The sequence below is a fragment of the Triticum urartu genome, chromosome 7A, assembly GCF_056163025.1.
Source record: "Triticum urartu cultivar PI428250 chromosome 7A, HENAU_Tu73, whole genome shotgun sequence".
NCBI classification, from domain to species: domain Eukaryota; kingdom Viridiplantae; phylum Streptophyta; class Magnoliopsida; order Poales; family Poaceae; genus Triticum; species Triticum urartu.
Genome location: NC_141879.1, coordinates 702,813,919 through 702,834,738, shown reverse-complemented (window position 1 = coordinate 702,834,738; position 20,820 = coordinate 702,813,919). Strand labels below are relative to the sequence as shown.

The 20,820-nt window shown below is 49.6% G+C and overlaps 2 protein-coding genes across 2 annotated transcripts; both read left to right on the top strand.

Annotated features, from left to right (window-relative positions):
• The first annotated feature begins 132 nt into the window (after nt 1-132).
• On the top strand, nt 133-928 carry LOC125520380 (citrate-binding protein-like). Its single transcript, XM_048685303.2, has 2 exons — nt 133-408; nt 530-928. The coding sequence occupies exons 1-2, from the start codon at nt 133-135 to the stop codon at nt 926-928; spliced, it is 675 nt and encodes a 224-aa protein (XP_048541260.2).
• An 11,125-nt stretch (nt 929-12,053) lies between these two features.
• Nucleotides 12,054-12,849, top strand: LOC147961800 (citrate-binding protein-like). The gene is made up of 2 exons (XM_087536753.1): nt 12,054-12,329; nt 12,451-12,849. Exons 1-2 carry the CDS (start codon nt 12,054-12,056, stop codon nt 12,847-12,849), a joined length of 675 nt encoding a protein of 224 aa, XP_087392879.1.
• Nucleotides 12,850-20,820: the final 7,971 nt, after the last annotated feature.

Sequence of the window (20,820 nt, the reverse complement as noted above, 5' to 3'; positions counted from 1 at the left end):
CGAACAGAATAGCATAAACGTTCGGTTATCTGCCAACCACTGAAAAGAAATCAAGCATACGGCGCCACTATACATCCACAACCAAGCAGTCTAACAGAACGTGTTGCTATCGGAGCGGTAATTCCCTTGATTATGACCAAGCGCTTGCTGCCATGGATCAGTGTCTTGGTCGTGCTGTCGACGCTGTGGCGCTCGTGCAGCCCGGCAGCTGGTGCCGACCCGACGGCCGGCTTCATCGCCGTCGAGGTCACGGGGGACCGGTTCAAGCTCCACAAGCTGTACGACCTACCGCAGGAGCAGCGCTACGAGCTCCGTGCCGATGGCGTGCGGCGGTTCTGGGTCTACTGCGACGACAAGCCCTTCCGCGCCGGGAGCCCCACCAAGCCGCGCTCCGAGATCCTCCTCAATGTAGGTCGCATCAATCTCTCTAAACCAACCCTTCCCTCTCACTATGATTTCTGACAGATTAGCCATCGAGTTCTGTTAGTTTGACATGTCGTTTTTGGTTTCCCATTCCGGGGTGGAGCAGGTAACGTACAGCTCCGGGGTGTGGCAGTTCGAGGGGTACGGCTACGTGCGGGCCGGCACCACGGGAGTGTCCGTGATGCAGGTGTTCGGCGCGGCAGGCCCGCCGCGCAACACGACGCTGATGCTGCACGTCTACGGCGGACGGCTCGTGTACTACAACGATGAGACCAAGGTGGTCGACGACCACATCTACGACCGCTGGTTCAGGCTCAACGTGGTCCATGACGTCCAAGCGTCGGCCCTCACCGTGTTCATCGACGGCAACAAGAGGCTGGTCGTCCCAGGCTACGGCGGCGACCTCCACTACTTCAAGTTCGGGGTGTACACGCAGACAGATCCCTCGCACTACATGGAGTCGCGGTGGAGGGATGTCAAGGTCTACACCAAGACTCCCTACTGAAAAAATGTAGGAAATCAACCTGCGAGATTTCGGCATATAATTACTTGGGGACTGGAATACATTTGATTGGCAAGTGGAAGAAAAGAATTTTGTATTAGTGTGATGAGGCAATGGATTAATGGATATGGTACATATGTCTCTATCTGCCATGAGAAATTAATGCAGTAAATGATGCGTGGATGTTTAGTAACTGATTTTGATCGTGCATGTTGCATGGATATTTAGTGCACGATTAATTTTGAAGGCGTCACAATTATATTGCAAAAAAATCAATCCACTGTTACATGCAACATGATGAAAATACCGACAAAGGCGAGAGTTCACCCACACTAAATCATATATATATTGGTTTACCTCATGTATCTTACAACTAGGGAAAAGGAAAAGGCAATTATGATGATGGTTTCTTCGAGTGAGGTTCGTGTGCACCAAGACAAGAAATGAAGAATGCCGGCCAATCCATCTCGAGGGGGACAAGCTGCCGGCGCTTGATTGTGCCAAAGTTGGTAAATTTCTTCATCGCCCCTGTCTCAAGATCTGTAGTGTACACGTTCCCGCAGTTGTCCTTGACGAACAACATGCCACCTTTCTCTTCCAAAAGTGTTAACATAAAAGTCTTGCTAGGTGTGTTTAGCTCAATAACCCGAGTGCGGAGCCACCTTATAGGAGCGGCATCCTCTTGCCGCGTCCATCTCTCCAGTTGGGAGCCTCTCCTTTGCACATGAAGAAACGAGAGTTGCCCGTCAACATCTACGGTAAGGAGAGTATGTTGTGGTTCGTCGTAATTGGGTTAGGTATGTTGCCTTCGGTGCCACTTGTTGCTGCTCTCGGCAAAAATGACTCTAGAGAGCGACGGTCAGAACCAAACACTGACCCCGGCGCGGGGACGAAGCCTGTCACAAAGGTCGGGTCGTCCTTGATGACGATTTTCTCCCAGAGGAAGAAACCGGGGAGGAATGACGCCGTCTCGTGGTCGGGCCAGCGGCTGCGGCGAACAAAGGAGGCCTTAAGTACGAGGCGGCACCAGTGGTTGCACGTCATGGCGCAACGGAAGAGATCAGCCACGCCGTCCACGTGCACGAGGATCTCGCGGACCGCGTCGTCCTTGAGCGATGCCGCGGACACCAACGCCGCCGTCCCTTTCATCTTCTCCCGTACCACGCGACTCCGCGAGTCTCTCGCGTACGAGGAGGATAACCAAGGTTTTGAAGGGCCTCAAGGTCCGGATCCTAATTGGAGTCACCGTCGAATTCATGTCCGTGGCGTGTTACAGTTCGAAGCCGAGATGTGTCCCCACCTAGGTGTCCCGGCTGTGCGCGGATCAGCCGGCTTGGTAGATATTTGGTCTTTCAAGTCTGAAAACCGGGTAAGTTTTGTCCGAAATCAGATATTGACCACTTTGACCGGGTTTAACAGCTGAGTCCCGCCTGTCAGGATGACATGACAGAGGTTATGGCGCTGACTAACGTATGGTTAATTGGACAAGGGGTCCACCAGTGAGCAGTCTCCTTTGTCCTCTTTGACCAATTTCACAGGGCACTTTCTTTGCTGTTAATCTGCTCGTGAGGATGGAGCAAGCAAATTCGTCACCGGTCAACTGTTCAACCGTAGTCGCAGACAAGTCAGCGGCCCCGGACGGAGTAGTAGGAGAAGGGTCCGTCCACCGCATCTTTACCATGGTTGCAGCACCACCTTCTCCTCCCGGGGCTAAATTTCGTGTTTTGACCCTTTTGTGAAACAAAATCGAGATTTGACCCCAGTTTGAAAACATTTCGGGATCTGACCCTTTTGCTACCGCCAAACCCTCAGGCGGTAGAGTTGCACAGCCTACCGCCACAGGTTTCGGCGGTAGGTGTGCCTGACGGCCGTCAATCCGTTAACGGCTGCTTACATACCTACTGCCAACGCCCACGGCGGTAGCCCACACAAATCTAACAAAGGGAGCTTGTCACATGCGCCGGAAAGCAAATTGCAGACGGCCAGGCGGACAGATGAGGCCAAGCAACCTTTGCCTTTGCTAGTAGGTGTATCCAGGCGTACGAGGAGGAGGCCGTGGTGAACGACGAGCGGCACAACATTGTGCAACGAGCCTCTTTTACGGCCTTCTGTGCCACTTGTTGCTGCTCTCAGGAAAAATGACTCTAGAGAGCGATGGTCAGAACCAAACACCGACCCCAGCGCGGGGACGAAGCGTGTCACAAAGGTCAGGTCGTCCTTGATGACGATTTTCTCCCAGAGGAAGAAACCGGGGAGGAACAACGCCGTCTCGTGGTCAGGCCAGCGGCTGCGGCGAACAAAGGAGGCCTTAAGTACGAGGAGGCACCAGTGGTTGCACGTGATGGCGCAACGGAAGAGATCAGCCACGTCGTCCACGTGCACGAGGATCTCGCGGACCGTGTCGTCCGGGAGCGATGCCGCGGACACCAACGCCGCCGTCCCTTTCATCTTCTCCCGTACCACGCGACTCCGCGAGTCTCTCGCGTACGAGGAGGATAACCAAGGTTTTGAAGGGCCTCAAGGTCCGGATCCTAATTGGAGTCACCGTCGAATTCATGTCCGTGGCGTGTTACAGTTCGAAGCCGGGATGTGTCCCCACCTAGGTGTCCCGGCTGTGCGCGGATCAGCCGGCTTGGTAGATATTTGGTCTTTCAAGTCTGAAAACCGGGTAAGTTTTGTCCGAAATCAGATATTGACCACTTTGACCGGGTTTAACAGCTGAGTCCCGCCTGTCAGGATGACATGATAGAGGTTATGGCGCTGACTAACGTATGGTTAATTGGACAAGGGGTCCACCAGTGAGCAGTCTCCTTTGTCCTCTTTGACCAATTTCACAGGGCACTTTCTTTGCTGTTAATCTGCTCGTGAGGATGGAGCAAGCAAATTCGTCACCGGTCAACTGTTCAACCGTAGTCGCAGACAAGTCGGCGGCCCCGAACGGAGTAGTAGGAGAAGGGTCCGTCCACCGCATCTTTACCATGGTTGCAGCACCACCTTCTCCTCCCGGGGCTAAATTTCGTGTTTTGACCCTTTTGTGAAACAAAATCGAGATTTGACCCCAGTTTGAAAACATTTCAGAATCTGACCCTTTTGCTACCGCCAGACCCTCAGGCGGTAGAGTTGCACAGCCTACCGCCACAGGTTTCGGCGGTAGGTGTGCCTGACGGCCGTCAATCCGTTAACGGCTGCTTACGTACCTACCGCCAACGCCCATGGCGGTAGCCCACACAAATCTAACAAAGGGAGCTTGTCACATGCGCCGGAAAGCAAATTGCAGACGGCCAGGCGGACAGATGAGGCCAAGCAACCTTTGCCTTTGCTAGTAGGTGTATCCAGGCGTACGAGGAGGAGCCCGTGGTGAACGACGAGCGGCACAACATTGTGCAGCGGGCCTCTTTTACGGCCTTCGGTGCCACTTGTTGCTGCTCTCGGCAAAAATGACTCTAGAGAGCGACGGTCAGAACCAAACACTGACCCCGGCGCGGGGACGAAGCGTGTCACAAAGGTCGGGTCGTCCCTGATGACGATTTTCTCCCAGAGGAAGAAACCGGGGAGGAACGACGCCGTCTCGTGGTCGGGCCAGCGGCTGCGGCGAACAAAGGAGGCCTTAAGTACGAGGCGGCACCAGTGGTTGCACGTCATGGCGCAACGGAAGAGATCAGCCACGTCGTCCACGTGCACGAGGATCTCGCGGACCGTGTCGTCCGGGAGCGATGCCGCGGACACCAACGCCGCCGTCCCTTTCATCTTCTCCCGTACCACGCGACTCCGCGAGTCTCTCGCGTACGAGGAGGATAACCAAGGTTTTGAAGGGCCTCAAGGTCCGGATCCTAATTGGAGTCACCGTCGAATTCATGTTCGTGGCGTGTTACAGTTCGAAGCCGGGATGTGTCCCCACCTAGGTGTCCTGGCTGTGCGCGGATCAGCCGGCTTGGTAGATATTTGGTCTTTCAAGTCTGAAAACCGGGTAAGTTTTGTCCGAAATTAGATATTGACCACTTTGACCGGGTTTAACAGCTGAGTCCCGCCTGTCAGGATGACATGACAGAGGTTATGGCGCTGACTAACGTATGGTTAATTGGACAAGGGGTCCACCAGTGAGCAGTCTCCTTTGTCCTCTTTGACCAATTTCACAGGGCACTTTCTTTGCTGTTAATCTGCTCGTGAGGATGGAGCAAGCAAATTCGTCACCGGTCAACTGTTCAACCGTAGTCGCAGACAAGTCGGCGGCCCCGAACGGAGTAGTAGGGGAAGGGTCCGTCCACCGCATCTTTACCATGGTTGCAGCACCACCTTCTTCTCCCGGGGCTAAATTTCGTGTTTTGACCCTTTTGTGAAACAAAATCGAGATTTGACCCCGGTTTGAAAACATTTCGGGATCTGACCCTTTTGCTACCGCCAGACCCTCAGGCGGTAGAGTTGCACAGCCTACCGCCACAGGTTTCGGCGGTAGGTGTGCCTGACGGCCGTCAATCCGTTAACGGCTGCTTACGTACCTACCGCCAACGCCCACGGCGGTAGCCCACACAAATCTAACAAAGGGAGCTTGTCACATGCGCCGGAAAGCAAATTGCAGACGGCCAGGCGGACAGATGAGGCCAAGCAACCTTTGCCTTTGCTAGTAGGTGTATCCAGGCGTACGAGGAGGAGGCCGTGGTGAACGACGAGCGGCACAACATTGTGCAGCGGGCCTCTTTTACGGCCTTCTGTGCCACTTGTTGCTGCTCTCGGCAAAAATGACTCTAGAGAGCGACGGTCAGAACAAACACTGACCCCGGCGCGGGGACGAAGCGTGTCACAAAGGTCGGGTCGTCCTTGATGACGATTTTCTCCCAGAGGAAGAAACCGGGGAGGAACGACGCCGTCTCGTGGTCGGGCCAGCGGCTGCGGTGAACAAAGGAGGCCTTAAGTACGAGGCGGCACCAGTGGTTGCACGTCATGGCGCAACAGAAGAGATCAGCCACGTCGTCCACGTGCACGAGGATCTCGCGGACCGTGTCGTCCGGGAGCGATGCTGCGGACACCAACGCCGCCGTCCCTTTCATCTTCTCCCGTACCACGCGACTCCGCGAGTGTCTCGCGTACGAGGAGGATAACCAAGGTTTTGAAGGGCCTCAAGGTCCGGATCCTAATTGGAGTCACCGTCGAATTCATGTCCGTGGCGTGTTACAGTTCGAAGCCGGGATGTGTCCCCACCTAGGTGTCCCGGCTGTGCGCGGATCAGCCGGCTTGGTAGATATTTGGTCTTTCAAGTCTGAAAACCGGGTAAGTTTTGTCCGAAATCAGATATTGACCACTTTGACCGGGTTTAACAGCTGAGTCCCGCCTGTCAGGATGACATGACAGAGGTTATGGCGCTGACTAACGTATGGTTAATTGGACAAGGGGTCCACCAGTGAGCAGTCTCCTTTGTCCTCTTTGACCAATTTCACAGGGCACTTTCTTTGCTGTTAATCTGCTCGTGAGGATGGAGCAAGCAAATTCGTCACCGGTCAACTGTTCAACCGTAGTCGCAGACAAGTCGGCGGCCCCAGACGGATTAGTAGGAGAAGGGTCCGTCCACCGCAGTAATATAGGTTTACTGATAGGCCGTGAGTGCCTTATAGGTACTCTAAAAAAAGTGAGTGCCTTGGGTCAATTCAATATTCAGAACAATATGCTGTCACGGTATACTTAATTACAGAAACCAATTTGTTGTCAAGAATAATATGAACACCATTGTATTGCATTATTTTACACAACCGCTATTTTTTTAATTAGTTACACAACCACCGTTCACCCGCAAAAAACATTGTTACGATGAAACAATGTGACCAAGATGACGATTCATCCAAAGCTTAGCAAGAAGAGGGAAAAAAATCACAAACAGCTACAAGGCATACCCCTACGTTCTCTCGGACGCACAATGATAAGGTTTCATCTACCTTTTGTAGGTGCCGCCGCCGATTTCCCTTGTCTTGGGCGGCCTTACGGCCATGGAGGCGCGGTGGATTCAGTCCTTGCCATTGGGAGAGCTCTGTTTTTATGTGTTTTTTAAAGTTTGGTTAGGATTTGTGTCCTTTTTAGAAAGGCGAGGTAAAATATGTTTTTCCTCGCCTTTAGGCACTGTTGTAAACTCATTTCAATTTCATATTATTATTATATCTATTGTATTCTAACTTCACCATGGTTCATACCCCCCGATACAACCCATAGGTTCATCAAAATAAGTGAACAACACATAGAAAATAGAATCTGTCAAAAACAGGACAGTCTATAGTAATCTGAATATTTAGTATACTTATGTAGCAATCTGAAAAATTATACATTGTTTTCATGAGCATGAACACAAGTGTTGAAGGTCGACCCTCACTTCTCCAATGCACAACCTTCCAATCACTTCTCTTTTTGAAAAAGTTTTTAGGCATAAGAGGCAAGTAATTTTTTTTGGTATTTTCATTTTGTATTTTTTTTTTGTTATTCACACACAACTAAAGAAAATAAAAGGGAAAACAAAATCTACTTAGTGAAGAAAGCAAACAAGCATACACAACAATACCAACCCCACGCTATTGCTCCCCGGCAACGGCGCCAAAAAAGAGCTTGATAATCCCCAAGTGCAAGGAATCATCGTAGCAATTTTCAAAGGTGGAAGTGATAAGTATGGAGTGTCGAACCCACAAGGAGCTAAAAGTAAGATCGATATTCTCTCAAGTCCTATCTGTCACTGATACGAATCTACGTACACCAAACGTTTGCTTCCAACTAAAAACGAGAAATAAAACTACGTTATGGGCATGAAGAAGATAGATTTGCATGATATCAGAGAACTAATATATAAAAGTAGGTGTTGTTAGTATAAAGTTAGAATATATCACTATAAATTATAGATAGCGAGTGTGGAATAATGATGGGTCGGTGTGCAGAATTATCCTAGGCAATTGTTAACAAGATCGGTAATCATTATTGCTATTTTATATGAGGGAGAGGCATAAGCTAACATACTTTCTCTTCTTGGAACTCTAGCAAGTATCCGCAACTACTAAAGATCATTAAGGTAAAAACCAACCATAGCATTAAAGTATCAATTCCCCTTTATCCCATACGCAACAACCCCGTTACTCGAGTTTAAGCTTCTGTCACTCTAGCAACCCATTATAAGCGAATCATGAACGTATTGCAACACCCTACAGCGAGAATCCTTCACGTGTGTGTGGCACGGCAGGCACCATAGGACAACACCAAAATAATACATACAACTCAAACCAATCTATATCATCAATCAACCCAAAAAGACAAAAGAAATCTACTTAAAACATCATAGGATGGCAACACATCATTGGATCATAATATGTGGCTTAAAGTACCATGTCCAAGTATGGGATTACAGCGGGGTGCGGGAGAGTGAACCGCGTAAAAGAGATGAGGATGGTGATGAAGATGGTGATGTTGATGAAGACGATCACCGCGGCGATGGTTCCCCCGATGGCACTCCGACTCCACCGAGAGAGAGGGGGAGAGGTTCTCTCCCTTGTGCTTGCTCCTCCAGGGCCTCTCTGGCACCATGCCAAAACACTCGGCCAAGGCTTTGCTGAGTTTAAAGTGGCCTTTGCCGAGCGCAACACTCGGCAAAAGCATTACCGAGTTTCAAATAAGGATACTCGGTGACAGGCGTCGAATGGAGACGGCGCAGTAGGTACTCGGAATCGTTCTTGGATATACACCTCATATGGAATTTTTTTTAATAAGAAGTCAAAAAAACCAGCGTTGACTTCAGGGCAAAAAAATTATTTATTATAGGACACATGTTTGACTGATATTTTTGGTCTTTTCTGAAAAGAAGTCAACAAGAATTTTCTTTTTTGTGAAATGTTTTTACTAATACAATGGAAGGTTTTCAGAAATTTTTAACCTTTTATTTAATTACTACATTTCTTTTCCATATAGGATGCATATACACATATAGACCAAAAGTTTCTGTCCTATAGTGGTTGTATTATCTGTAAACAAAATTATACCGTGGCCAAGGTTTTTGAGTCGCCTAGCCAAGTCGAGTCGCCATGCCTCCGACTAGTGGCTCGTTGCGATTAGTCTGCGACTCGTCGTGATTAATCGCCCCAAGTCACCCCAGGTGTTAAGAGGAGGAGGGGAGGGAATAGGTGTTGTTGCAGGCGGAGGAGGGGGAAGGCAGCTGCTTGGAGGATACCACTAGTAGAAAAAGGGCCTGTAGTCCCGGTTCATAAGGGCCTTTAGTCCCGGTTCAAACCAGAACCAGGACTAAAGGCCCTCCACGTGGCCGGTCCATCTTTAGTCCCGGTTGGTAACACCAACCGGTGCTAAAGGAAAGTTCCTGATGTTTTTTTTGAATTTTTTTTTGAATTTTTTTTATTTTCAAATTTCTGAATTATTTTAATCTTTAATCTCTAATCATCCCTCATCACTGCTCAATTTAATCTCTAATCACCCCTCATCATTCCAAATCATCTAACTTTCCAGACGGTCACCCATCCTCCCACTCCCCCAGCCTGAGCACGCTTAACTTCCGGGTTCTATTCTCCCTCGTTTCCAAGTCTGCACTCGTTGTTTTCCTGACAATAGTAAGATGTCAATCCTATTAACCCTCAGGAGTTTAGCTTGAGCATGAAGTCACACATTTCACTGTTTGAGTTTGAAACTATTGTTCTAAAAAACAATAATTTTTTAGTAACACTAATATTTCTTGAATAAGTAGTTTGACCACAGTTTGACCATAGTTTGACCAAAATTCAAAAAAACTGAAATAATTATTTAATAACACTAATATTTTTGAATAATTATTTAGTAACACTAATACTTCTTGAATAAGTAGTTTGACCATAGTTTGACCACAGTTTGACCATAGTTTGACCAGATTTGACCAAAATTCAAAAAAAACTGAAATAATTATTTAATAACACTAATATTCTTGAATAATTATTTAGTAACACTAATACTTCTTGAATAAGTAGTTTGACCAGATTTAATGAAAATTTAAAAAAACTGAAATTTGAGCATAAGTTTTTTTTCCTTTTGGAATTTGAGGATTCTACAAATTTGCAAACAAGCCGTAGGCGGTCTCCATCGGATGTAACTTTTCGAGTAGATGATTTTTCATATAAAAAACTTTTTAATCCGAGTTCGTATGCAAAAGTTATGCCCATTTTACAAATTCCAGAGAGATTTTGTACATAAAGTCGAAATTCATATTTGTAAATTTTCCCAACAACTAGACCATATATCACATGGGAAACTTATTTTATTTTATTTTTTGACATTTCCATCATTTTCTTTTGTTTTTTCTAAAACTGAAAAGGCGATCGGGGGGGGGGGGGGAGTTTGAAAATGGGACCTTTAGTACCGGTCGTGCCATGAACCGGTACTAATGCCTACCAACCGGGACCAATGGGCATCGCACCCTTTAGTCCCGGGACTAAAGGGCCCAAGTGAACGGGGACTAATGCCTTAGCCGCACGAACCGGGATAAATGCACCCATTGGTCCCGGTTCTGGACTGAACCGGGACTAATGGGCTTACCTGGCCTGGACTAAAACCCCCTTTTCTACTAGTGTACTTCAGCTCGGAGAAGGCGGCGATTCTGATGTGGTATGGGAGCACGCGTCTTGCTCCTCCTCTGTTTTGTGGCAGAGAGCTGGCCCAATAGGCCCATCATGTAACCCTAGCTTCCAAATAAAATCCAACCCGTCCATATGCTCTAACCTCGACCGTGCATCTACTCTCCCATGTGCCTTTCTCCTTCGCCTCTTTCATGCTTCTCCTCGTACAGGTGGCACACTCTCCAGCTTCGTCTCCTCCTCCCCCGCCTTGGACTCGGGCCTCCTCAACTTCCCAGTCTTTCCTCCCTTGGCCTTGCTGAATCAAGCCGCCCTGCTTCGAGGTCCTAGTCGCCCGACTAGTCGTCGACTAGCCTACCAGCCACGCGACTTGCTCCTCTAGCCAAGTCGCCTGTGCAAGCCAACCTCGCTCCAACGACTTGGCGGTTAGTCGGCGACTCAAAAACCTTGACCGTGGCTGAAAAAAGGGAAACTAAAAAGAAACCAATTTTATTTATTTATTTGCGGGGGAAACTAATTTGAATGATTGGACGTGCCATTACAAGTGTATGCTCGTGTGTGCCGTGACATGATTCTTGCATGAATGATTCATCAGTGATCAGTGTATAGAACCAGCCGATCTCAAAAGAAAAGGAAAAACAGCCGACACGGGCCGAAGTGGCGAAAGGGCCTTTTTCTACTTCTAAAAGATCATGAGCCGGCAGGCCCGTTAGCTGGACCACATGATTTGGATCTTGGGCGCTGTTGTTTCAACGCCGGGGGCCGGAGAGGGAGTTCTCGCGGAAGAGGAGAGGGAGAGAGGCGGGTCTCCCAGTTTTTCTTCGAACCCTAGCTCAGCCTGACTCCCTGTTTCAGTGGTACAGGAGATGGCGAAAGGGAAGAGACGAACAGGGTTTCGGAGGTCATTTTGTTCGATTTAAGTACACTCCGAGGACTGTTTTATAAATGTACTAGCAGCACTCCTTGTAGATGGATCCTGTCCCTTCCTTTCCAATCTGACCACTCATGTGCAGCTGGTGCTCCTGGTGCACGAGTTGGCTCGTTGCACTGGATATGTTCTATATCGGCGGGGAGCTGCAGCGACAAGTCTAACACTCTTGCAGGGCGTGTGGTGGGTGCGCATTCCCCCTGTAGCCATATCCGAAACGTCGGGGGAGGAAGACGACCTGCGGTTGCGGGATCCAAAGTTGGCTTTGGCAAAATCGGGTGGCGCACGCTCGACCGGCCGAATGCTGGGCCGACCGGCGCCTAGCGTCGGCCATTTCATCAAAAACAACAAAAGACCGCTGATGCTGCATCGATACCGACATGAAACGATGTACAGAAAAAGAAAAGCAATGGCAGGCGGCTCGTGAACCGACGAACGAGCCGGCCAGCATCCGTCGCTGCAGGCTCCGCTGGTTTTTATAAAGCATCCTGTCAAATGTCGAACAGAATAGCATAAACGTTCGGTTATCTGCCAACCACTGAAAAGAAATCAAGCATACGGCGCCACTATACATCCACAACCAAGCAGTCTAACAGAACGTGTTGCTATCGGAGCGGTAATTCCCTTGATTATGACCAAGCGCTTGCTGCCATGGATCAGTGTCTTGGTCGTGCTGTCGACGCTGTGGCGCTCGTGCAGCCCGGCAGCTGGTGCCGACCCGACGGCCGGCTTCATCGCCGTCGAGGTCACGGGGGACCGGTTCAAGCTCCACAAGCTGTACGACCTACCGCAGGAGCAGCGCTACGAGCTCCGTGCCGATGGCGTGCGGCGGTTCTGGGTCTACTGCGACGACAAGCCCTTCCGCGCCGGGAGCCCCACCAAGCCGCGCTCCGAGATCCTCCTCAATGTAGGTCGCATCAATCTCTCTAAACCAACCCTTCCCTCTCACTATGATTTCTGACAGATTAGCCATCGAGTTCTGTTAGTTTGACATGTCGTTTTTGGTTTCCCATTCCGGGGTGGAGCAGGTAACGTACAGCTCCGGGGTGTGGCAGTTCGAGGGGTACGGCTACGTGCGGGCCGGCACCACGGGAGTGTCCGTGATGCAGGTGTTCGGCGCGGCAGGCCCGCCGCGCAACACGACGCTGATGCTGCACGTCTACGGCGGACGGCTCGTGTACTACAACGATGAGACCAAGGTGGTCGACGACCACATCTACGACCGCTGGTTCAGGCTCAACGTGGTCCATGACGTCCAAGCGTCGGCCCTCACCGTGTTCATCGACGGCAACAAGAGGCTGGTCGTCCCAGGCTACGGCGGCGACCTCCACTACTTCAAGTTCGGGGTGTACACGCAGACAGATCCCTCGCACTACATGGAGTCGCGGTGGAGGGATGTCAAGGTCTACACCAAGACTCCCTACTGAAAAAATGTAGGAAATCAACCTGCGAGATTTCGGCATATAATTACTTGGGGACTGGAGTACATTTGATTGGCAAGTGGAAGAAAAGAATTTTGTATTAGTGTGATGAGGCAATGGATTAATGGATATGGTACATATGTCTCTATCTGCCATGAGAAATTAATGCAGTAAATGATGCGTGGATGTTTAGTAACTGATTTTGATCGTGCATGTTGCATGGATATTTAGTGCACGATTAATTTTGAAGGCGTCACAATTATATTGCAAAAAAATCAATCCACTGTTACATGCAACATGATGAAAATACCGACAAAGGCGAGAGTTCACCCACACTAAATCATATATATATTGGTTTACCTCATGTATCTTACAACTAGGGAAAAGGAAAAGGCAATTATGATGATGGTTTCTTCGAGTGAGGTTCGTGTGCACCAAGACAAGAAATGAAGAATGCCGGCCAATCCATCTCGAGGGGGACAAGCTGCCGGCGCTTGATTGTGCCAAAGTTGGTAAATTTCTTCATCGCCCCTGTCTCAAGATCTGTAGTGTACACGTTCCCGCAGTTGTCCTTGACGAACAACATGCCACCTTTCTCTTCCAAAAGTGTTAACATAAAAGTCTTGCTAGGTGTGTTTAGCTCAATAACCCGAGTGCGGAGCCACCTTATAGGAGCGGCATCCTCTTGCCGCGTCCATCTCTCCAGTTGGGAGCCTCTCCTTTGCACATGAAGAAACGAGAGTTGCCCGTCAACATCTACGGTAAGGAGAGTATGTTGTGGTTCGTCGTAATTGGGTTAGGTATGTTGCCTTCGGTGCCACTTGTTGCTGCTCTCGGCAAAAATGACTCTAGAGAGCGACGGTCAGAACCAAACACTGACCCCGGCGCGGGGACGAAGCCTGTCACAAAGGTCGGGTCGTCCTTGATGACGATTTTCTCCCAGAGGAAGAAACCGGGGAGGAATGACGCCGTCTCGTGGTCGGGCCAGCGGCTGCGGCGAACAAAGGAGGCCTTAAGTACGAGGCGGCACCAGTGGTTGCACGTCATGGCGCAACGGAAGAGATCAGCCACGCCGTCCACGTGCACGAGGATCTCGCGGACCGCGTCGTCCTTGAGCGATGCCGCGGACACCAACGCCGCCGTCCCTTTCATCTTCTCCCGTACCACGCGACTCCGCGAGTCTCTCGCGTACGAGGAGGATAACCAAGGTTTTGAAGGGCCTCAAGGTCCGGATCCTAATTGGAGTCACCGTCGAATTCATGTCCGTGGCGTGTTACAGTTCGAAGCCGAGATGTGTCCCCACCTAGGTGTCCCGGCTGTGCGCGGATCAGCCGGCTTGGTAGATATTTGGTCTTTCAAGTCTGAAAACCGGGTAAGTTTTGTCCGAAATCAGATATTGACCACTTTGACCGGGTTTAACAGCTGAGTCCCGCCTGTCAGGATGACATGACAGAGGTTATGGCGCTGACTAACGTATGGTTAATTGGACAAGGGGTCCACCAGTGAGCAGTCTCCTTTGTCCTCTTTGACCAATTTCACAGGGCACTTTCTTTGCTGTTAATCTGCTCGTGAGGATGGAGCAAGCAAATTCGTCACCGGTCAACTGTTCAACCGTAGTCGCAGACAAGTCAGCGGCCCCGGACGGAGTAGTAGGAGAAGGGTCCGTCCACCGCATCTTTACCATGGTTGCAGCACCACCTTCTCCTCCCGGGGCTAAATTTCGTGTTTTGACCCTTTTGTGAAACAAAATCGAGATTTGACCCCAGTTTGAAAACATTTCGGGATCTGACCCTTTTGCTACCGCCAAACCCTCAGGCGGTAGAGTTGCACAGCCTACCGCCACAGGTTTCGGCGGTAGGTGTGCCTGACGGCCGTCAATCCGTTAACGGCTGCTTACATACCTACTGCCAACGCCCACGGCGGTAGCCCACACAAATCTAACAAAGGGAGCTTGTCACATGCGCCGGAAAGCAAATTGCAGACGGCCAGGCGGACAGATGAGGCCAAGCAACCTTTGCCTTTGCTAGTAGGTGTATCCAGGCGTACGAGGAGGAGGCCGTGGTGAACGACGAGCGGCACAACATTGTGCAACGAGCCTCTTTTACGGCCTTCTGTGCCACTTGTTGCTGCTCTCAGGAAAAATGACTCTAGAGAGCGACGGTCAGAACCAAACACCGACCCCAGCGCGGGGACGAAGCGTGTCACAAAGGTCAGGTCGTCCTTGATGACGATTTTCTCCCAGAGGAAGAAACCGGGGAGGAACAACGCCGTCTCGTGGTCAGGCCAGCGGCTGCGGCGAACAAAGGAGGCCTTAAGTACGAGGAGGCACCAGTGGTTGCACGTGATGGCGCAACGGAAGAGATCAGCCACGTCGTCCACGTGCACGAGGATCTCGCGGACCGTGTCGTCCGGGAGCGATGCCGCGGACACCAACGCCGCCGTCCCTTTCATCTTCTCCCGTACCACGCGACTCCGCGAGTCTCTCGCGTACGAGGAGGATAACCAAGGTTTTGAAGGGCCTCAAGGTCCGGATCCTAATTGGAGTCACCGTCGAATTCATGTCCGTGGCGTGTTACAGTTCGAAGCCGGGATGTGTCCCCACCTAGGTGTCCCGGCTGTGCGCGGATCAGCCGGCTTGGTAGATATTTGGTCTTTCAAGTCTGAAAACCGGGTAAGTTTTGTCCGAAATCAGATATTGACCACTTTGACCGGGTTTAACAGCTGAGTCCCGCCTGTCAGGATGACATGATAGAGGTTATGGCGCTGACTAACGTATGGTTAATTGGACAAGGGGTCCACCAGTGAGCAGTCTCCTTTGTCCTCTTTGACCAATTTCACAGGGCACTTTCTTTGCTGTTAATCTGCTCGTGAGGATGGAGCAAGCAAATTCGTCACCGGTCAACTGTTCAACCGTAGTCGCAGACAAGTCGGCGGCCCCGAACGGAGTAGTAGGAGAAGGGTCCGTCCACCGCATCTTTACCATGGTTGCAGCACCACCTTCTCCTCCCGGGGCTAAATTTCGTGTTTTGACCCTTTTGTGAAACAAAATCGAGATTTGACCCCAGTTTGAAAACATTTCAGAATCTGACCCTTTTGCTACCGCCAGACCCTCAGGCGGTAGAGTTGCACAGCCTACCGCCACAGGTTTCGGCGGTAGGTGTGCCTGACGGCCGTCAATCCGTTAACGGCTGCTTACGTACCTACCGCCAACGCCCATGGCGGTAGCCCACACAAATCTAACAAAGGGAGCTTGTCACATGCGCCGGAAAGCAAATTGCAGACGGCCAGGCGGACAGATGAGGCCAAGCAACCTTTGCCTTTGCTAGTAGGTGTATCCAGGCGTACGAGGAGGAGCCCGTGGTGAACGACGAGCGGCACAACATTGTGCAGCGGGCCTCTTTTACGGCCTTCGGTGCCACTTGTTGCTGCTCTCGGCAAAAATGACTCTAGAGAGCGACGGTCAGAACCAAACACTGACCCCGGCGCGGGGACGAAGCGTGTCACAAAGGTCGGGTCGTCCCTGATGACGATTTTCTCCCAGAGGAAGAAACCGGGGAGGAACGACGCCGTCTCGTGGTCGGGCCAGCGGCTGCGGCGAACAAAGGAGGCCTTAAGTACGAGGCGGCACCAGTGGTTGCACGTCATGGCGCAACGGAAGAGATCAGCCACGTCGTCCACGTGCACGAGGATCTCGCGGACCGTGTCGTCCGGGAGCGATGCCGCGGACACCAACGCCGCCGTCCCTTTCATCTTCTCCCGTACCACGCGACTCCGCGAGTCTCTCGCGTACGAGGAGGATAACCAAGGTTTTGAAGGGCCTCAAGGTCCGGATCCTAATTGGAGTCACCGTCGAATTCATGTTCGTGGCGTGTTACAGTTCGAAGCCGGGATGTGTCCCCACCTAGGTGTCCTGGCTGTGCGCGGATCAGCCGGCTTGGTAGATATTTGGTCTTTCAAGTCTGAAAACCGGGTAAGTTTTGTCCGAAATTAGATATTGACCACTTTGACCGGGTTTAACAGCTGAGTCCCGCCTGTCAGGATGACATGACAGAGGTTATGGCGCTGACTAACGTATGGTTAATTGGACAAGGGGTCCACCAGTGAGCAGTCTCCTTTGTCCTCTTTGACCAATTTCACAGGGCACTTTCTTTGCTGTTAATCTGCTCGTGAGGATGGAGCAAGCAAATTCGTCACCGGTTAACTGTTCAACCGTAGTCGCAGACAAGTCGGCGGCCCCGAACGGAGTAGTAGGAGAAGGGTCCGTCCACCGCTTCTTTACCATGGTTGCAGCACCACCTTCTTCTCCCGGGGCTAAATTTCGTGTTTTGACCCTTTTGTGAAACAAAATCGAGATTTGACCCCGGTTTGAAAACATTTCGGGATCTGACCCTTTTGCTACCGCCAGACCCTCAGGCGGTAGAGTTGCACAGCCTACCGCCACAGGTTTCGGCGGTAGGTGTGCCTGACGGCCGTCAATCCGTTAACGGCTGCTTACGTACCTACCGCCAACGCCCACGGCGGTAGCCCACACAAATCTAACAAAGGGAGCTTGTCACATGCGCCGGAAAGCAAATTGCAGACGGCCAGGCGGACAGATGAGGCCAAGCAACCTTTGCCTTTGCTAGTAGGTGTATCCAGGCGTACGAGGAGGAGGCCGTGGTGAACGACGAGCGGCACAACATTGTGCAGCGGGCCTCTTTTACGGCCTTCTGTGCCACTTGTTGCTGCTCTCGGCAAAAATGACTCTAGAGAGCGACGGTCAGAACAAACACTGACCCCGGCGCGGGGACGAAGCGTGTCACAAAGGTCGGGTCGTCCTTGATGACGATTTTCTCCCAGAGGAAGAAACCGGGGAGGAACGACGCCGTCTCGTGGTCGGGCCAGCGGCTGCGGTGAACAAAGGAGGCCTTAAGTACGAGGCGGCACCAGTGGTTGCACGTCATGGCGCAACAGAAGAGATCAGCCACGTCGTCCACGTGCACGAGGATCTCGCGGACCGTGTCGTCCGGGAGCGATGCTGCGGACACCAACGCCGCCGTCCCTTTCATCTTCTCCCGTACCACGCGACTCCGCGAGTGTCTCGCGTACGAGGAGGATAACCAAGGTTTTGAAGGGCCTCAAGGTCCGGATCCTAATTGGAGTCACCGTCGAATTCATGTCCGTGGCGTGTTACAGTTCGAAGCCGGGATGTGTCCCCACCTAGGTGTCCCGGCTGTGCGCGGATCAGCCGGCTTGGTAGATATTTGGTCTTTCAAGTCTGAAAACCGGGTAAGTTTTGTCCGAAATCAGATATTGACCACTTTGACCGGGTTTAACAGCTGAGTCCCGCCTGTCAGGATGACATGACAGAGGTTATGGCGCTGACTAACGTATGGTTAATTGGACAAGGGGTCCACCAGTGAGCAGTCTCCTTTGTCCTCTTTGACCAATTTCACAGGGCACTTTCTTTGCTGTTAATCTGCTCGTGAGGATGGAGCAAGCAAATTCGTCACCGGTCAACTGTTCAACCGTAGTCGCAGACAAGTCGGCGGCCCCAGACGGATTAGTAGGAGAAGGGTCCGTCCACCGCAGTAATATAGGTTTACTGATAGGCCGTGAGTGCCTTATAGGTACTCTAAAAAAAGTGAGTGCCTTGGGTCAATTCAATATTCAGAACAATATGCTGTCACGGTATACTTAATTACAGAAACCAATTTGTTGTCAAGAATAATATGAACACCATTGTATTGCATTATTTTACACAACCGCTATTTTTTTAATTAGTTACACAACCACCGTTCACCCGCAAAAAACATTGTTACGATGAAACAATGTGACCAAGATGACGATTCATCCAAAGCTTAGCAAGAAGAGGGAAAAAAATCACAAACAGCTACAAGGCATACCCCTACGTTCTCTCGGACGCACAATGATAAGGTTTCATCTACCTTTTGTAGGTGCCGCCGCCGATTTCCCTTGTCTTGGGCGGCCTTACGGCCATGGAGGCGCGGTGGATTCAGTCCTTGCCATTGGGAGAGCTCTGTTTTTATGTGTTTTTTAAAGTTTGGTTAGGATTTGTGTCCTTTTTAGAAAGGCGAGGTAAAATATGTTTTTCCTCGCCTTTAGGCACTGTTGTAAACTCATTTCAATTTCATATTATTATTATATCTATTGTATTCTAACTTCACCATGGTTCATACCCCCCGATACAACCCATAGGTTCATCAAAATAAGTGAACAACACATAGAAAATAGAATCTGTCAAAAACAGGACAGTCTGTAGTAATCTGAATATTTAGTATACTTATGTAGCAATCTGAAAAATTATACATTGTTTTCATGAGCATGAACACAAGTGTTGAAGGTCGACCCTCACTTCTCCAATGCACAACCTTCCAATCACTTCTCTTTTTGAAAAAGTTTTTAGGCATAAGAGGCAAGTAATTTTTTTTGGTATTTTCATTTTGTATTTTTTTTTGTTATTCACACACAACTAAAGAAAATAAAAGGGAAAACAAAATCTACTTAGTGAAGAAAGCAAACAAGCATACACAACAATACCAACCCCACGCTATTGCTCCCCGGCAACGGCGCCAAAAAAGAGCTTGATAATCCCCAAGTGCAAGGAATCATCGTAGCAATTTTCAAAGGTGGAAGTGATAAGTATGGAGTGTCGAACCCACAAGGAGCTAAAAGTAAGATCGATATTCTCTCAAGTCCTATCTGTCACTGATACGAATCTACGTACACCAAACGTTTGCTTCCAACTAAAAACGAGAAATAAAACTACGTTATGGGCATGAAGAAGATAGATTTGCATGATATCGGAGAACTAATATATAAAAGTAGGTGTTGTTAGTATAAAGTTAGAATATATCACTATAAATTATAGATAGCGAGTGTGGAATAATGATGGGTCGGTGTGCAGAATTATCCTAGGCAATTGTTAACAAGATCGGTAATCATTATTGCTATTTTATATGAGGGAGAGGCATAAGCTAACATACTTTCTCTTCTTGGAACTCTAGCAAGTATCCGCAACTACTAAAGATCATTAAGGTAAAAACCAACCATAGCATTAAAGTATCAATTCCCCTTTATCCCATACGCAACAACCCCGTTACTCGAGTTTAAGCTTCTGTCACTCTAGCAACCCATTATAAGCGAATCATGAACGTATTGCAACACCCTACAGCGAGAATCCTTCACGTGTGTGTGGCACGGCAGGCACCATAGGACAACACCAAAATAATACATACAACTCAAACCAATCTATATCATCAATCAACCCAAAAAGACAAAAGAAATCTACTTAAAACATCATAGGATGGCAACACATCATTGGATCATAATATGTGGCTTAAAGTACCATGTCCAAGTATGGGATTACAGCGGGGTGCGGGAGAGTGAACCGCGTAAAAGAGATGAGGATGGTGATGAAGATGGTGATGTTGATGAAGACGATCACCGCGGCGATGGTTCCCCCGATGGCACTCCGACTCCACCGAGAGAGAGGGGGAGAGGTTCTCTCCCTTGTGCTTGCTCCTCCAGGGCCTCTCTGGCACCATGCCAAAACACTCGGCCAAGGCTTTGCTGAGTTTAAAGTGGCCTTTGCCGAGCGCAACACTCGGCAAAAGCATTACCGAGTTTCAAATAAGGATACTCGGTGACAGGCGTCGAATGGAGACGGCGCAGTAGGTACTCGGAATCGTTCTTGGATATACACCTCATATGGATTTTTTTTTAATAAGAAGTCAAAAAAACCAGCGTTGACTTCAGGGCAAAAAAATTATTTATTATAGGACACATGTTTGACTGATATTTTTGGTCTTTTCTGAAAAGAAGTCAACAAGAATTTTCTTTTTTGTGAAATGTTTTTACTAATACAATGGAAGGTTTTCAGAAATTTTTAACCTTTTATTTAATTACTACATTTCTTTTCCATATAGGATGCATATACACATATAGACCAAAAGTTTCTGTCCTATAGTGGTTGTA